The sequence below is a fragment of the Cherax quadricarinatus genome, chromosome 5 (assembly GCF_038502225.1).
Source record: "Cherax quadricarinatus isolate ZL_2023a chromosome 5, ASM3850222v1, whole genome shotgun sequence".
Lineage (NCBI taxonomy): Eukaryota > Metazoa > Arthropoda > Malacostraca > Decapoda > Parastacidae > Cherax > Cherax quadricarinatus.
The window spans coordinates 58,925,979-58,944,680 of record NC_091296.1 but is presented as its reverse complement, the minus strand read 5'-3'; the positions used below and the strand labels follow the sequence as shown (position 1 = coordinate 58,944,680).

Below are 18,702 nucleotides of genomic sequence, written 5' to 3'. Positions count from 1 at the left end.
ACAACAACGACCATAACAGGTGGGCCACAACAACCACCATAACAGGTGGGCAACAACAACGACCATAACAGGTGGGCCACAACAACGACCATAACAGGTGGGTCACAACAACGACCATAACAGGTGAGCCACAACAACGACCATAACAGGTGGGCCACAACAATGACCATAACAACAGGAGGGCCACAACAACCACCATAACAGGTGGGCAACAACGACCATAACAGGTAGGTCACAACAACGACCATAACAGGTGGGCCACAACAACGACCATAACATGTCACAGCAACGACCATAACAGGTGGGCCACAACAACGACCATAACAGGTGGGCCACAACAACGACCATAACACGTGGTCACAACAACGACCATAACAGGTGAGCCACAACAACGACCATAAAAGGTGGGCCACAACAACCACCATAACAAGTGGGCCACAACAACGACCATAACAACAGGTGGGCCATAACAACCACCATAACAGGTGGGCAACAACAACGACCATAAAAGGTGGGCCACAACAACGACCATAACAGGTGGGCCACAACGACCATAACAGGTGGGCCACAACAACGACCATAACAGGTGGGCCACAACAACGACCATAACAGGTGGGCCACAACAACGACCATAACAGGTGGGCCACAACAACGACCATAACAGGTAGGCCACAACAACGACCATAACAGGTGGGCCACAACGACCATAACAGGTGGGCCACAACAACGACCATAACATGTGGGCCACAACAACGACCATAACATGTGGGCCACAACAACGACCATAACAGGTGGGCCACAACAACGACCATAACAGGTAGGCCACAACGACCATAACAGGTGGGTCACAACAACGACCATAACAACAGGTGGGCCACAACAACGACCATAACAGGTAGGCCACAACAACGACCATAACAGGTGGGCCACAACAACGACCATAACAGGTGGGCCACAACAACGACCATAACAGGTGGGCCACAACAACGACCATAACAGGTGGGCCACAACAACGACCATAACAACAGGTGGGCCACAACAACGACCATAACAACAGGTGGGCCACAACAACGACCATAACAGGTGGGCCACAACAACGACTATAACAGGTGGGCCACAACAACGACCATAACAACAGGTGGGCCACAACAACGACCATAACAACAGGTGGGCCACAACAACGACCATAACAACAGGTGGGCCACAACAACGACCATAACAACAGGTGGGCCACAACAACGACCATAACAGGTGGGCCACAACAACGACCATAACAACAGGTGGGCCACAACAACGACCGTAACAGGTGGGCCACAACAACGACCATAACAACAGGTGGGCCACAACAACGACCATAACAGGTGGGCCACAACAACGACCATAACAACAGGTGGGCCACAACAACGACCATAACAACAGGTGGGCCACAACAACGACCATAACAACAGGTGGGCCACAACAACGACCATAACAACAGGTGGGCCACAACAACGACCATAACAGGTGGGCCACAACAACGACCATAACAACAGGTGGGCCACAACAACGACCATAACAACAGGTGGGCCACAACAACGACCATAACAACAGGTGGGCCACAACAACGACCATAACAGGTGGGCCACAACAACGACCATAACAGGTGGGCCACAACAACGACCATAACAACAGGTGGGCCACAACAACGACCATAACAACAGGTGGGCCACAACAACGACCATAACAACAGGTGGGCCACAACAACGACCATAACAGGTGGGCCACAACAACGACCATAACAGGTGGGCCACAACAACGACCATAACAACAGGTGGGCCACAACAACGACCATAACAACAGGTGGGCCACAACAACGACCATAACAACAGGTGGGCCACAACAACGACCATAACAGGTGGGCCACAACAACGACCATAACAACAGGTGGGCCACAACAACGACCATAACAACAGGTGGGCCACAACAGGGGGACTCACAACATAACTTTCACTGGTGTTGACACAAGTTTTCTTTATCTCCTTTAAGCTACTTTCACTCTCTCACTTTGTTAAATAATAACTCGTTATCTGACTGGTTAATTGGTCAACGTAACTCGTTATACCTTCACCTCTGACCACCTGCCTCTTTATGCTCCTTTGTAATTCATAAATTTGTCCTTATATGTAACCTGTTAATTACCTATTGCCATTGTAGGCCTAAGTTTGGCGGTTTAAATTTGCCCTAAATGTTCCTCATAACTATGGCCTTTATTTATGTATAACTGAATCCAATTAGTAATTTAAAAAAAGGGAGTTTTTTGTGGGGGGGGGAGGGTTTGGGACTAGCCGCCTTAAAATGATGCTGTTATACAGACATTTTGATGGTATGGTCAGTGGTTGGCAATTTTTAATGGAATATTTTGGAATTTCGTAAAAGAAAAAAAAATATTTTGGTAACTGCTCAGGAAACGTCAAAATGTCTGTGAACATCCGAATTATTTTTTCATTTCACATAAAATATTAAGATTTTGCTCAAATCTCCAGGTAAAGTGTAATTTAAGGGAACAAGTTTGGGAAGAGGGACTGATGTGTTTCTGCGTCAACAAAATGTATAGATGTGTAGTGTGCACAACCCGCATGTAGGAGCGAAACGTAGTGGTAAGTTTCCCTCTTTTGTGTGGGTTGTGTCTTGTTCCACTCACGGTACTGTGTCCTTTTTTTTTTTGTTCTGTCTGTATAGATCTGTAAATCTGCAAGAAATTCCATGAAGATTAGAGAGAGAGAGAGAGTGACAGAGAGAGTGAGAGAGTGTGAGAGTGTGAGAGTGAGAGAGTGTGAGAGTGTGAGAGTGTGAGAGTGTGAGAGTGTGAGAGTGTGAGAGTGTGAGAGTGTGAGAGTGAGAGAGTGTGAGAGTGTGAGAGTGTGAGAGTGTGAGAGTGACAGAGAGAGTGAGAGAGTGGACTTGACTGATGATTTATTTCAGTCGAAGTCTAGCAATCCCGCTGCAGTTGTCCTGGACCTACAGTCTACCTAGAGGGCGTTCCAGGGGTCAACGCCCCTCGACCCGGTCCCAGGCCGTTTCCCTGTAGATGACCTGATCAACCAGGCTGTTGGTGTTCTCTCATTGTGCCCAGGGCGCCCCTGCTTTTCACTGGGTTTGTTTTGCACTTCCTGCCATATCTCTCACTCCAGTATATTATGGCTCTCAAGTACTTTCCAGGTATATATTATTATGTATCTCTCTTTCAGGTATTTAGCACTTTAAGGATTATTATTATTATTATTATTATTATTATTATTATTATTATTATTATTATTATTATAATCAAAAAGAAGCGCTAAGCCAGCACTTTAAGGAGGTCCCTATAATTTAAATATTTTACTGCCTCTGTGCGGGCCGTAATTAATCTCTTTATCTGCTCCAGCTCTGTTATCTCTTCTGCCCTGAAAGAAACTATCAACACTGAACAATACTCGAAATGAGTGAACACGAGTGATTTGAACAGTGTCACCAGTAGAACTATTTTCCTTGTTTAAAAAGTTCTCATTATCCATCTTGTGAAATTCCTGGCTGTTTACCTGGAGTTTACCTGGAGAGAGTTCCGGGGGTCAACGCCCCCGCGGCCCGGTCTGTGACCAGGCCTCCTGGTGGATCAGAGCCTGATCAACCAGGCTGTTGCTGCTGGCTGCACGCAAACCAACGTACGAGCCACAGCCCGGCTAATCAGGAACTGACTTTAGGTGCTTGTCCAGTGCCAGCTTGAAGACTGCCAGGGGTCTGTTGGTAATCCCCCTTATATGTGCTGGGAGGCAGCTGAACAGTCTTGGGCCCCTGACACTTATTGTATGGTCTCTTAACGCTAGTGACACCCCTGCTTTTCATTGGGGGGATGGTGCATCGTCTGCCAAGTCTTTTGCTTTCGTAGTGAGTGATTTTCGTGTGCAAGTTCGGTACTAGTCCCTCTAGGATTTTCCAGGTGTATATAATCATGTATCTCTCCCTCCTGCGTTCCAGGGAATACAGGTTTAGGAACCTCAAGCGCTCCCAGTAATTGAGGTGTTTTATCTCCGTTATGCGCGCCGTGAAGGTTCTCTGTACATTTTCTAGGTCGGCAATTTCACCTGCCTTGAAAGGTGCTGTTAGTGTGCAGCAATATTCCAGCCTAGATAGAACAAGTGACCTGAAGAGTGTCATCATGGGCTTGGCCTCCCTAGTTTTGAAGGTTCTCATTATCCATCCTGTCATTTTTCTAGCAGATGCGATTGATACAATGTTATGGTCCTTGAAGGTGAGATCCTCCGACATGATCACTCCCAGGTCTTTGACGTTGGTGTTTCGCTCTATTTTGTGGCCAGAATTTGTTTTGTACTCTGATGAAGATTTAATTTCCTCATGTTTACCATATCTGAGTAATTGAAATTTCTCATCGTTGAACTTCATATTGTTTTCTGCAGCCCACTGAAAGATTTGGTTGATGTCCGCCTGGAGCCTTGCAGTGTCTGCAATGGAAGACACTGTCATGCAGATTCGGGTGTCATCTGCAAAGGAAGACACGGTGCTGTGGCTGACATCCTTGTCTATGTCGGATATGAGGATGAGGAACAAGATGGGAGCGAGTACTGTGCCTTGTGGAACAGAGCTTTTCACCGTAGCTGCCTCGGACTTTACTCTGTTGACGACTACTCTCTGTGTTCTGTTAGTGAGGAAATTATAGATCCATCGACCGACTTTTCCTGTTATTCCTTTAGCACGCATTTTGTGCGCTATTACGCCATGGTCACACTTGTCGAAGGCTTTTGCAAAGTCTGTATATATTACATCTGCATTCTTTTTGTCTTCTAGTGCATTTAGGACCTTGTCGTAGTGATCCAATAGTTGAGACAGACAGGAGCGACCTGTTCTAAACCCATGTTGCCCTGGGTTGTGTAACTGATGGGTTTCTAGATGGGTGGTGATCTTGCTTCTTAGGACCCTTTCAAAGATTTTTATGATATGGGATGTTAGTGCTATTGGTCTGTAGTTCTTTGCTGTTGCTTTACTGCCCCCTTTGTGGAGTGGGGCTATGTCTGTTGTTTTTAGTAACTGTGGGACGACCCCCGTGTCCATGCTCCCTCTCCATAGGATGGAAAAGGCTCGTGATAGGGGCTTCTTGCAGTTCTTGATGAACACAGAGTTCCATGAGTCTGGCCCTGGGGCAGAGTGCATGGGCATGTCATTTATCGCCTGTTCGAAGTCATTTGGCGTCAGGATAACATCGGATAGGCTTGTGTTAATCAAATTTTGTGGTTCTCTCATAAAAAATTCATTTTGATCTTCGACTCTCAGTCTGGTTAGCGGCTTGCTAAAAACTGAGTCATATTGGGACTTGAGTAGCTCACTCATTTCCTTGCTGTCATCTGTGTAGGACCCATCTTGTTTAAGTAGGGGCCCAATACTGGACGTTGTTCTCGATTTTGATTTGGCATAGGAGAAGAAATACTTTGGGTTTCTTTCGATTTCATTTATGGCTTTTAGTTCTTCCCGCGATTCCTGACTCCTAAAGTGACATTTACCTCATTATGCTCTTTGAAAGGAAAGTCGGCTGACATAATTGCTCCCAGATCTTTCACATGTTATTGTTATTCTATGTAATGATCCCTTTGAGTTTTTTATACAGTATCCAGTTTGAGTTCTTCATTCTTTCCATTTCTAAGCAGCTGGAACTTATCACCATTGAACGTCATGTTCTCCACTGCCCCACTCAAGAGCACTGCTTATATATTCCTGCAATTTTTCAGTGTCCTCTGCATTAGTGACTTTCATACTTATTTTAGTGTCATCTGCAAATGGTACAAAACTGTGACGAGTGTTTTTATCTACGTCTTCTATGAGGACGAGAAGCAGCAGAGGTGCCAGGACAGTACCTTGAGGAACTGATGGTATACCGACAGTAATTACTATAATACACGAGTATGATTCTTACCGTATACTCGTGTACTGCTGTAATACATCGTCTGGAAAAATGAGAGGTAATGAGGTGTGATCCAAGGCAGGGGGCCGGTAGCTGCAGTTTCTCGCATCAGGATTATTGATGTGCTTTGTAGCAAGCGCTAAATCCGTAGGGGTCATACAGCCCTTGGGGACTGGGAGGCAGTTAATTTGTCGCTGCTGTTCACCGTCACCATAATAATACTTTCATTGACCTTCTGATAATGTAAGAGAATGTAGTGTTAGCGGCCACTTTCTTCACCACGTTGATCAGTATAATGTTCTTACTCATCACGTGTACGTGTTCTGTGAGTGCTGTTATGCTGGTGAACCTGTCTCATCACCTGTACGTGTTCTGTGAGTGCTGTTATGCTGGTGAACCTGTCTCATCACGTGTACGTGTTCTGTGAGTGCTGTTATGCTGGTGAACCTGTCTCATCACCTGTACGTGTTCTGTGAGTGCTGTTATGCTGGTGAACCTGTCTCATCACGTGTACGTGTTCTGTGAGTGCTGTTATGCTGGTGAACCTGTCTCATCACCTGTACGTGTTCTGTGAGTGCTGTTATGCTGGTGAACCTGTCTCATCACAAGTACGTGTTCTGTGGGTGCTGTTACGATCATGGCTTCATGGTGAATCATCCGCCATAACTATGGACATTTCTCAGGCTTTTAACAGGACACGACACAAATATTTGCTCTTTACTGCTGTCCTTGGTCTCTCCTCACCCCCCCCCCTCCCTCTCTGTCTAAATACTGAACGAACCCACACATCTTGAAACAATGAATCCACATACTGTGAAACAATAAACACACACATTGTGAAACAATAAACCACACACACTGTGAAACAATAAACACACACTGTGAAACAATAAACACACACTGTGAAACAATAAACACACTGTGAAACAATAAACACACACTGTGAAACAATAAATGCACACTGTGAAACAATAAACACACACTGCGAAACAATAAACACACACTGTGAAACAATAAACCACACACACTGAAACAAGGGGATGACACTGTGAACCAGAAGACACAATACATCTACTTGGAGGGTGTTCCAGGGGTCAACGCCCCCGCGGCCCAGTTCTTGACCAGGCCTCGCGGTGGATCAGGGCCTAATCAACCAGGCTGTTACTGCTGGCCGCTCGTAGTCAAATGTACGAACCCCAACCCGGCTAGTCGGGTACTATACCTGGAGGGGGGTTTCGGGGGTCAACGCCCCCGTGACCAGGCCTCGGATCTGGATTTTTTCAACAGAATTATTTGTTTCACAAAAGAGCCGACTATGTTGAATAATCATCTCTGGAAAACACAACAACATAAGGATGGAAGAGTCCTAATATTGGTAGTTACTACTATAAACTGAATTTCTAAATGAGTGGACCGATAAGCCAGTGGAAGGCCTCGGTCAAATGACCATAAGCTCCAGCTGCGGCTCATCATGTGACCCGCGTCAGGAAACACTTGTCCTGTTTCCTGAAAAGCCTTACCTAACGTAACCTCTTACTTGCTGCTTCCATTTTCCTTGTATCCCATCTACCTTTTACTCTCACTGCAGCTACATCTAAAAAGTGATCTGATGTATCTGTGGCCCCTCTTTAAACATGTACATCCTGAAGTCTATCCCTAGTAGCCCTGATAGGTCTGTTGGTCCAGGCTAGGCTGGTCCAGGCTAGGCTGGTCAAGGCTAGGCTGGTCCAGGCTAGGCTGGTCAAGGCTAGGCTGGTCCAGGCTAGGCTGGTCCTCACCTCCAGCATCACAACTCCATCACCATAGTCACCGTCATCCATTCTATTTCTAATGAATATTTCTTTTTTTTCAGTCTTGAAGCATGACTCAGTATTTGTTAAAATAAAAGACAAGTATGGCAAAAGACCTTTTATTACTTCGAGGTCCCGCCTACAGGAAGGTTTGACTCAAGACTAAAAGTTTCGTCCAGGGCTGGACTGATCAATGTAGTATAGAGAAAACAGATTATACAACAAATGAGCACTTTAAGGTCAACCTCCACATTGGAGGTCAACCTGCAGAGAGGTCACAGTGGAGGTCAACCTTCTGAGAGGTCACGGTGGAGGTCAACCTCCAAAGACTTCTGTAGTATCAACCTGAGCTGGGAGACTTCAGTAGGACAATGAGGATATCGCCAAGTATTCCAGCAGAGGTCCATCCATCAGCTACGCTACAGCACCAAAGATTTCCTTCCAGCAGAACTGGAGTTACTATCACTAGTTAACTGTCGTTTCTCAGGATAGCCCATCCCATACACGGGAGAAATAGATTTATATATAAAGATATCTCCAGCATCCCAGAGCGGAGACAAGAGGAATTGTTCGTGAGAGAGAGAGAGACAGACAGACAGAGATAGAGATAGAAACAGAGAAGGGGACAGAGGAACATAGTTGCCATGACTAATTAGATATATAAAGCAGTAGATAAGTTACAATCTTCGTAAGTCTAACAATATATAATGAAGCCTACCTCGATGTTGAAAAAAGTTTTAATTATGTCAATCATAAGATGTACTGCAACAAACTAACCTCTCCTTCAGAGTGCAAACACTGCACTGTCCACCTCCATTCCGACTAACCAGTTTCCCTGAATCCATGAATATTTCCTTGTACGACAACTCATGAACACTTGTCCCCACTCACCTCCGTCAAACACACTCACTTACATGAAAGCCATGCATAAACTGATGTTAAAAATATCACTGTAGTGTATTCATTATGTTAACACGCGCACGTTAATTTAGGTGAACTAGGCAGTCGTCTAGGACGCATACGTCGACAAATTCTAGGAAAATATAATAATGATAAAAAACTGAAAAAAAAAGACATTTTTTAAGAGATAATGGGAAAAAGGTCAAAATTGTTTAAATTCTCCGAAAATTCTCTCCCCAGATCTGCCCTTGTATGTAGGTGAGGGATGATGAGTGCCACCTTCACCTTGAGTGTTAGTTGCTGCCACCTTCACCTTGAGTGTTAGGTGCTGCCACCTTCACCTTGAGTGCCAGGGGCTGCCACCTAGTCTAGGCTCACCATGTGAAGTACCATATACCATGTAAAGGTCAGTACCATACACTCAAATGAAAACACTGTTAGACACCTGCTCTCAATACACTGTTAGACACCTGTTCTCAATACACTGTTAGACACCTGCTCTCAATACACTGTTAGACACCTGCTCTCAATACACTGTTAGACACCTGCTCTCAATACACTGTTAGACACCTGCTATCAATACACTGTTAGACACCTGCTCTCAATACACTGTTAGACACCTGCTCTCAATATACTGTTAGACACCTGCTCTCAATACACGGTTAGACACCTGCTCTCAATACACTGTTAGACACCTGCTCTCAATACACTGTTAGACACCTGCTCTCAATACACTGTTAGACACCTGCTCTCAATACACTGTTAGACACCTGCTCTCAATACACTGTTAGACACCTGCTCTCAATACACGGTTAGACACCTGCTCTCAATACACTGTTAGACACCTGCTCTCAATACACTGTTAGACACCTGCTCTCAATACACTGTTAGACACCTGCTCTCAATACACTGTTAGACACCTGCTCTCAATACACTGTTAGACACCTGCTCTCAATACACTATTATGGAGAACTTCGATCGTTCTTTTAGGTAATATTCTTAATACTAGATCTCAAAAGAAATGCAGTTTTAATAAGCTGAGCGTGGTGTTCAAACTTCACTAACTATATAACTGCCATTACTTCACTTTATGTACAGAATAATGCAATAAACATGTGTAATACTTACTTCCTCCTGGTGGTATGGATGACCACGTTAATGACGGGAGACATGACACAAGCCTTGCTAATGTTACACCCTCAACACAGCACTGTCACACCCTCAACACAGCACTGTCACACCCTCAACACAGCACTGTCACACCCTCAACACAGCACTGTTACACCCTCCACACAGCACTGTCACACCCTCCACACAGCACTGTCACACCCTCCACACAGCATTGTCACACCCTCCACACAGCACTGTCACACCCTCCACACAGCACTGTCACACCCTCCACACAGCACTGTCACACCCTCCACACAGCACTGTCACACCCTCAACACAGCACTGTCACACCCTCAACACAGCACTGTCACACCCTCAACACAGCACTGTCACACCCTCAACACAGCACTGTTACACCCTCCACACAGCACTGTCACACCCTCAACACAGCACTGTCACACCCTCAACACAGCACTGTCACACCCTCAACACAGCACTGTCACACCCTCAACACAGCACTGTCACACCCTCAACACAGCACTGTCACACCCTCCACACAGCACTGTCACACCCTCCACACAGCACTGTCACACCCTCCACACAGCACTGTCACACCCTCCACACAGCACTGTCACACCCTCAACACAGCACTGTCACACCCTCAACACAGCACTGTTACACCCTCAACACAGCACTGTCACACCCTCAACACAGCACTGTCACACCCTCAACACAGCACTGTCACACCCTCCCCACAGCACTGTCACACCCTCAACACAGCACTGTCACACCCTCAACACAGCACTGTTACACCCTCCACACAGCACTGTCACACCCTCAACACAGCACTGTCACACCCTCAACACAGCACTGTCACACCCTCAACACAGCACTGTCACACCCTCCACACAGCACTGTCACACCCTCAACACAGCACTGTCACACCCTCAACACAGCACTGTCACACCCTCAACACAGCACTGTCACACCCTCAACACAGCACTGTCACACCCTCAACACAGCACTGTCACACCCCTCACAGTCATTTGAAAACTTAATTTTAAAATAAACCAGTTTAAGTTTCTGTTATTAACAATGCCAGGAATATAGTGGAGGGTGAAACAATAATAATAATATGGTTGGTTGTGAGGTGCTGTGGACGCACCTCCACTACAACACCAGCACTGACACTGCTGCAACCTCACTAACAGCGTACCCAGGGCACTCAGTCGAGGGCGTTGGGCACCTCCATCGCTGCCTCTGACGCAAACATCCGCAATCATCACAAATGCACAGGGACGGTAATCTAGTTTGTTGGTGATCTGTCTCTAGTACACTCCTTGAGGTACGTGCTGGGGAGGTGTGGCTACACTGGAGGTCACTACATCTACTGCCCTCTCTCTCTCTCTCTCTCTCTCTCTCTTCACTTCCACAAGATCATCTTGTGGAAGTGATGTTCAAGATGTACATAGTATATATATATATATATATATATATATATATATATATATATATATATATATATATATATATATATATATATATATACTATATATATACATATATATATTATATATATATATATATATATATATATATATATATATATATATACTATATATATATATATATATATATATATATATATATATATATACATATATATATGTATATATATATATAATCTTATTGCATATATATATATATATATATATATATATATATATATATATATATATATATATATATATATATATATATATATAATGCAAAACAACCACTGTGAAAGAATAGTGAAATTCCAAGCGCTTTCGTGACTACTCACATTGTCAAGGAACTATGGTTCCTTGACAATGTGAGTAGTCACGAAAGCGCTTGGAATTTCACTACTCTTTCACAGTGGTTGTTTTGCATTATATATATATATATATATATATATATATATATATATATATATATATATATATATATATATATATATATATATATTCAACAAGTCGGCCGTCTCCCACCGAGGCAGGGTGACCCAAAAAAAGAAAGAAAATCCCCAAAAAGAAAATGCTTTCATCATCATTCAACACTTTCACCACACTCACACATTATCACTGTTTTTGCAGAGGTGCTCAGAATACAACAGTTTAGAAGCATATACGTATAAAGATACACAAAGCAGGTAAAATCGCAGATCTAGAGAGTGTACAGAGATCCTTTACTGCACGTATAAGTTCTGTCAAGCACCTTAACTACTGGGAACGCTTGGAAGCACTTGACTTGTACTCGTTGGAACGCAGGAGGGAGAGATATATCATAATCTACACTTGGAAAATCCTGGAAGGAATGGTCCCAAATCTGCACACAGAAATCACTCCCTACGAAAGTAAAAGACTGGGCAGGCGATGCAAAATGCCCCCAATAAAAAGTAGGGGCGCCATTGGTACACTAAGGGAAAACACCATAAGTGTCCGGGGCCCAAAACTGTTCAACAGCCTCCCATCAAGCATTAGGGGAATTGCCAATAAACCCCTGGCTGCCTTCAAGAGAGAGCTGGACAGATACCTAAAGTCAGTGCCGGATCAGCCGGGCTGTGGCTCGTACGTTGGACTGCGTGCGGCCAGCAGTAACAGCCTAGTTGATCAGGCCCTGATCCATCGGGAGGCCTGGTCATGGACCGGGCCGCGGGGGCGTTGATCCCCGGAATAACCTCCAGGTAACCTCCAGGTAATATCCCTCCAAACTGCCAATATCCCAAACCCCTCCTTTAAAGTGCAGGCATTGTACTTCCCATTTCCAGGACTCAAGTCCGACTATATGAAAATAACCAGTTTCCCTGAATCCCTTCACTAAATATTACCCTGCTCACACTCCAACAGATCGTCAGGTCCCAAGTATCATTCGTCTCCATTCACTCCTATCTAACACGCTCACCCACGCTTGCTGGAAGTCCAAGCCCCTCGCCCACAAAACCTTTACCCTCTCTCTCCAACCCTTTCGAGGACGACCCCTACCCCACCTTCCTTCCTCTATAGATTTATATGCTTTCCATGTCATTCTACTTTGATCCATTCTCTCTAAATGACCAAACCACCTCAACAACCCCTCTTCTGCCCTCTGACTAATGCTTTTATTAACTCCACACCTTCTCCTAATTTCCACACTCCGAATTTTCTGCATAATATTTACACCACACATTGCCCTTAGACAGGACACACACACACACACACACACACACACACACACACACACACACACACACACACACACACACACACACACACACACACACACACACATATATATATATATATATACATATATATATATATATATAAATATATATATATATATATATATATATATATATATATATATATATATATATATATATATATATATATACATATATTAGTGTTTCGAGTGAGCTCCCCGAGATAGCTCTGTTACTGTTGCACCACAGTTAAATATTTAGTGCAAAGGAAACCGAGGAATGACAGAGTCACCAGTGCAAGAGTCTGTGGCACACCTTGTGGTGGATGCAACAGGAAATACGTAGGGGAAACGGCGAGGCCCTTCAATCTGAGAATTTGCTAAAATAACTATTCTTGCAGAAGTGATGATTCTAGCAACGCAAGTGTGCAATACAGAAGCAACCAGGGATATCTCATGAAGAAGGGGTGATGTTAAGCTAATTATCCGTGAAAATGACCTGTACAAACTAAAATTCCCAGAAGCTATTTCAATACCATCCCACACACACACACACACACACACACACACACACACACACACACACACACACACACACACACACACACAGGAATAGACTCTGAGGTGTCCCTGTTTGCAGATGACATGAAGTTGATGAGAAGAATTCACTCGATCGAAGACCAGGCAGAACTACAAAGGGATCTGGACAGGCTGCAGACCTGGTCCAGCAATTGGCTCCTGGAGTTCAATCCCACCAAGTGCAAAGTCATGAAGATTGGGGAAGGGCAAAGAAGACCGCAGACGGAGTACAGTCTAGGGGGCCAGAGACTACAAACCTCACTCAAGGAAAAATATCTTGGGGTGAGTATAACACCAGGCACATCTCCTGAAGCGCACATCAACCAAATAACTGCTGCAGCATATGGGTGCCTAGCAAACCTCAGAACAGCATTCCGACATCTTAATAAGGAATCATTCAGGGCCCTGTACACCGTGTACGTTAGGCCCATATTGGAGTATGCGGCACCAATTTGGAACCCACACCTAGCCAAGCACGTAAAGAAACTAGAGAAAGTGCAAAGGTTTGCAACAAGACTAGTCCCAGAGCTAAGAGGTATGTCCTACGAGGAGAGGTTAAGGGAAATCAACCTGACGACACTGGAGGACAGGAGAGATAGGGGGGATATGATAACGACATACAAAATACTGAGAGGAATTGACAAGGTGGACAAAGACAGGATGTTCCAGAGATTGGACACAGTAACAAGGGGACACAGTTGGAAGTTGAAGACACAGATGAATCACAGGGATGTTAGGAAGTATTTCTTCAGCCACAGAGTAGTCAGTAAGTGGAATAGTTTGGGAAGCGATGTAGTGGAGGCAGGATCCATACATAGCTTTAAGCAGAGGTATGATAAAGCTCACGGCTCAGGGAGAGTGACCTAGTAGCGATCAGTGAAGAGGCGGGGCCAGGAGCTCGGACTCGACCCCCGCAACCTCAACTAGGTGAGTACAACTAGGTGAGTACACACACACACACACACACACACACACACACACACACACATGCTCACACACACGCTCACACACACACACACACACACACACACACACACACACACACACACACACACACTTCACACACACTTCACACACACTTCACACACACACACACACACACACACGGACGGAAAACCAGAAATCTGGTGGACGAACCAGGGAGGAAAGACTGGGAGTTAGAGCTCCAAAAAAGGGAGGAAGAGAGGGGAAGGAAGATAGTAGAGCTTGGTAAGAAAATGGAGGAGTGGATAGCTGAAGAGTGCAGGAAGTGGGAAGTACAGGTCTTAGCAGCAGAAGCTAGGATACAGTGCTTAGAAGAGAAACTGCAAAGCCTGAAACAGATTAGAGGGACAAATGACAATTCAGATGTGACATCAGGAAATTCAATGTCAGGCGCAGACAAGAGGACGGTAAGCAACAAAGGAGACATGCCGTACGCGAAGGCCTTATCAGACCCACGTGGGGCCAGGGAAAAGACGAGGAGCACACTAAGATCAAATGACAGGTCCGAAGACAATGAAGGTATGCTAAATGCAGAGATTCTAACAGCCAACTGCAGTAGCAAGGGACAGCTGGTCATGAAAGAAAGTTCACTGAGAATAGAAGTTTCAGATATGACAGGGACTGAAAGCAAGAACATGTCAATGGAAGGAAATAAAATGCCTCAGAGGAAGCAGATGGAGACTCAGTGGGAGGAGGAAAGGGCGAGGTCAGTTTTTCTGTATGGGCTCCAAGAAGCCAAGGGGGACAACTTCGAAGAAATAAAACAGGAGGAGGAAAAAATGATTGAAGGCATCATGAAAACAATAGGTGAGGGCGATATGACCCAGGTGACAAATTTTCAGAGAATTGGGTGGTTTGCGAGTGGAAGGATACGGCCTGTCAAAGTAATTTTCAAGGAAGAATCAGTTCAAACCAGGATTCTGCAAGAGAAAGCAAGACTGAGGGACAAACAGGGGTACCAGAGAGTATACCTCGACCGCGACAGAACACAAGAAGAAAGGACTACACTGAAAGAGAGGGTACAGAGATGCAAGGAGGAATGAGAGGCAATGACGAAGATGAGCAGGACCCAGACACAGGAGGAAGGGCAAACACACCCCACAGAATCTCCCACCAAAAGACTCCAACTGCGACATTTCTAACGCAACTGAGCAACCTATACTACAACCCACTCACTGTTCCCTCTGCCACCAACCCCCATATCACAAACCTCACCCCAACAGCTGTCCCTTATGGGCATTCTGACCCCACCCCCATCATCACAAACCCCACCTACACCACAGCCCCATATAGGCCCCCACCAAGGCTCTTGCTCCCCCAACCCCATATTCTTGCATGACCACAATGATAGAAAAGAAACTGAAAGTTTGGTACACAAACGTGGATGGAATAACGAATAAACATGAGGAGTGGAACGAAAGAATCAGTGAAAAATCCCCAGACATCATAGCAGTCACAGAAACAAAACTCGCTGAGACAATAACAGACACAATCTTCCCAACGGGATATCAGATCCTGAGGAAAGATAGAAGGAGTAGAGGGGGAGGAGGGGTTGCACTGCTCATAAAACACCAATGGGGATTTGAGGAAATGGAAGGCATGGACATGATTGGAGAAAGAGACTACATTGTAGGTACAGTTCAGTCCGGAGAACATAAAGTAGTCATTGGAGTGATGTATAACCCACCACAGAACTACAGGAGGCCAAGAGAGGAGTACGAAGAAAACAACAGGGTGATGGTGGACACACTGGCTGAGGTGGCAAGAAGAGCTCACTCGAGCAGAGCAAAGTTACTGGTAATGGGCGATTTCAACCACAAGGAGATCAACTGGGAAAACCTGGAGCCACATGGGGGTCCAGAAACATGGAGAGCCAAGATGATGGATGTGGTACTTGAAAACCTCATGCATCAACATGTCAGGGACACAACCAGAGAGAAAGGGGAGGATGAGCCAGCAAGACTGGATCTTGTGTTCACCCTGAGCAGTTCAGACATTGAGGACATCACTTACCAGAGGCCCCTTGGAGCTAGCGATCATGTGGTTCTGAGTTTTGATTATATAGTAGAGTTACAAGTGGAGAAGGTAACAGGAACTGAAGGGGACAGGCCAAACTATAAAAGGGGGGACTACACAGGTATGAGAAACTTCCTGCAGGAGGTTCAGTGGGACAGAGAAATGGTAGGAAAATCAGTAAACGAGATGATGGAATATGTGGCAACAAAGTGCAAGGAGGCAGAGGAAAGGTTTGTTCCCAAGGGAAACAGAAATAATAGGAAGACCAAAACGAGTCCTTGGTTTACCCGAAGGTGTAGGGAGGCAAAAACTAAGTGCAACAGAGAATGGAAAAGGTACAGGAGGCATAGGAACCAGGAAAACAAGGAGATTAGTAGAAGAGCCAGAAACGAGTATGCACAAATAAGGAGGGAGGCTCAGCGACAGTATGAAAAATGACATAGCATCGAAAGTCAAATCTGACCCGAAACTGCTGTATAGCCACATTAGGAGGAAGACAACAGTCAAGGACCAGGTGATAAGGCTGAGGAAAGAAGGTGGAGAACTCACAAGAAACGATCAAGAAGTATGTGAGGAGCTCAACACGAGATTTAAGGAAGTATTTACAGTAGAGACAGGAAGGACTCGGGGGGGACAGACCAGATGGGGACACCAGCAAGGAATACACCAACAAGTGTTGGACGACACATACAGATGAGGAGGAGGTGAAGAAACTGCTAAGGGACATCGATACCTCAAAGGCAATGGGACTGGACAACATCTCCCCGTGGGTCCTTAGAGAGGGAGCAGATATGTTGTGTGTGCCACTTACCACAATCTTCAACACGTCCCTGGAAACTGGGCAACTACCTGAGGTATGGAAGACGGCAAATGTAGTTCCCATTTTTAAAAAAGGAGACAGAAAAGAGGCACTAAACTATAGACCTGTGTCATTGACGTGTATAGTATGCAAAGTTATGGAGAAGATTATCAGGAGGAGAGTGGTGGAGCACCTGGAACGGAACAAGAGTATAAATGCCAACCAGCACGGATTCATGGAAGGCAAATCCTGTGTCACAAACCTTCTGGAGTTTTATGATAAAATAACAGAAGTAAGACACGAGAGAGAGGGGTGGGTTGATTGCATCTTCTTGGACTGCAAGAAGGCCTTTGACACAGTTCCTCATAAGAGATTAGTGCAGAAGCTAGAGCATCAGGCGCATATAACAGGAAGGGCACTGCAATAGATCAGAGAATACCTGACAGGGAGGCAACAACGAGTCATGGTACGTAATGATGTATCACAGTGGGCACCTGTGACGAGCGGGGTCCCACAGGGGTCGGTCCTAGGACCAGTGCTATTTTTGGAATATGTGAACGACATGATGGAAGGGTTAGACTCAGAAGTGTCCCTGTTTGCAGATGATGTGAAGTTAATGAGGAGAATTAAATCAGATGAGGACCAGGCAGGACTTCAAAGAGACCTGGACAGACTGGACACCTGGTCCAGCAAATGGCTTCTCGAATTTAATCCTGCCAAATGCAAAGTCATGAAGATAGGGGAAGGGCACAGAAGACCACAGACAGAGTATAGGCTAGGTGGCCAAAGACTGCAAACCTCACTCAAGGAGAAAGATCTTGGGGTGAGTATAACACCGAGCATGTCTCCGGAAGCACACATCAATCAGATAACTGCTGCAGCATATGGGCTCCTGGCAAACCTGAGAACAGCATTCAGATACCTTAGTAAGGAATCGTTCAAGACACTGTACACCGTGTATGTCAGGCCCATACTGGAGTATGCAGCATCTGTTTGGAACCCGCACTTGATAAAGCACGTCAAGAAACTAGAGAAAGTACAAAGGTTTGCGACAAGGTTAGTTCCAGAGCTAAGGGGAATGTCCTATGAAGAAAGATTAAGGGAAATCGGCCTGACGACACTGGAGGACAGGAGGGTCAGGGGAGACATGATAACGACATATAAAATACTGCGTGGAATAGACAAGGTGGACAAAGACAGGATGTTCCAGGGAGGGGACACAGAAACAAGAGGCCACAATTGGAAGTTGAAGACACAAATGAGTCAGAGAGATATTAGGAAGTATTTCTTCAGTCATAGAGTTGTCAGGCAGTGGAATAGCCTAGAAAATGACGTAGTGGAGGCAGGAACCATACACAGTTTGTTCCAGAGACTGGACACAGCAACACGGG

General features: G+C 45.2%; 1 protein-coding gene across 4 annotated transcripts in view; it reads right to left on the bottom strand.

Annotated features, from left to right (window-relative positions):
- dco (discs overgrown) overlaps positions 1-9,806 on the bottom strand; it is a 244,406-nt gene extending 234,600 nt beyond the window's left edge. For all 4 annotated transcript variants that reach the window (XR_011394329.1, XM_070102739.1, XM_070102754.1 and 1 more), the window contains exon 1: positions 9,748-9,806. Coding sequence is in view for 3 of the 4 variants with exons in the window: in XM_070102739.1 (XP_069958840.1) it covers positions 9,748-9,791 (44 nt within the window). In the remaining variant the exon portion in view is untranslated. The remainder of the gene's footprint in view (positions 1-9,747) is intronic.
- Positions 9,807-18,702: the final 8,896 nt, after the last annotated feature.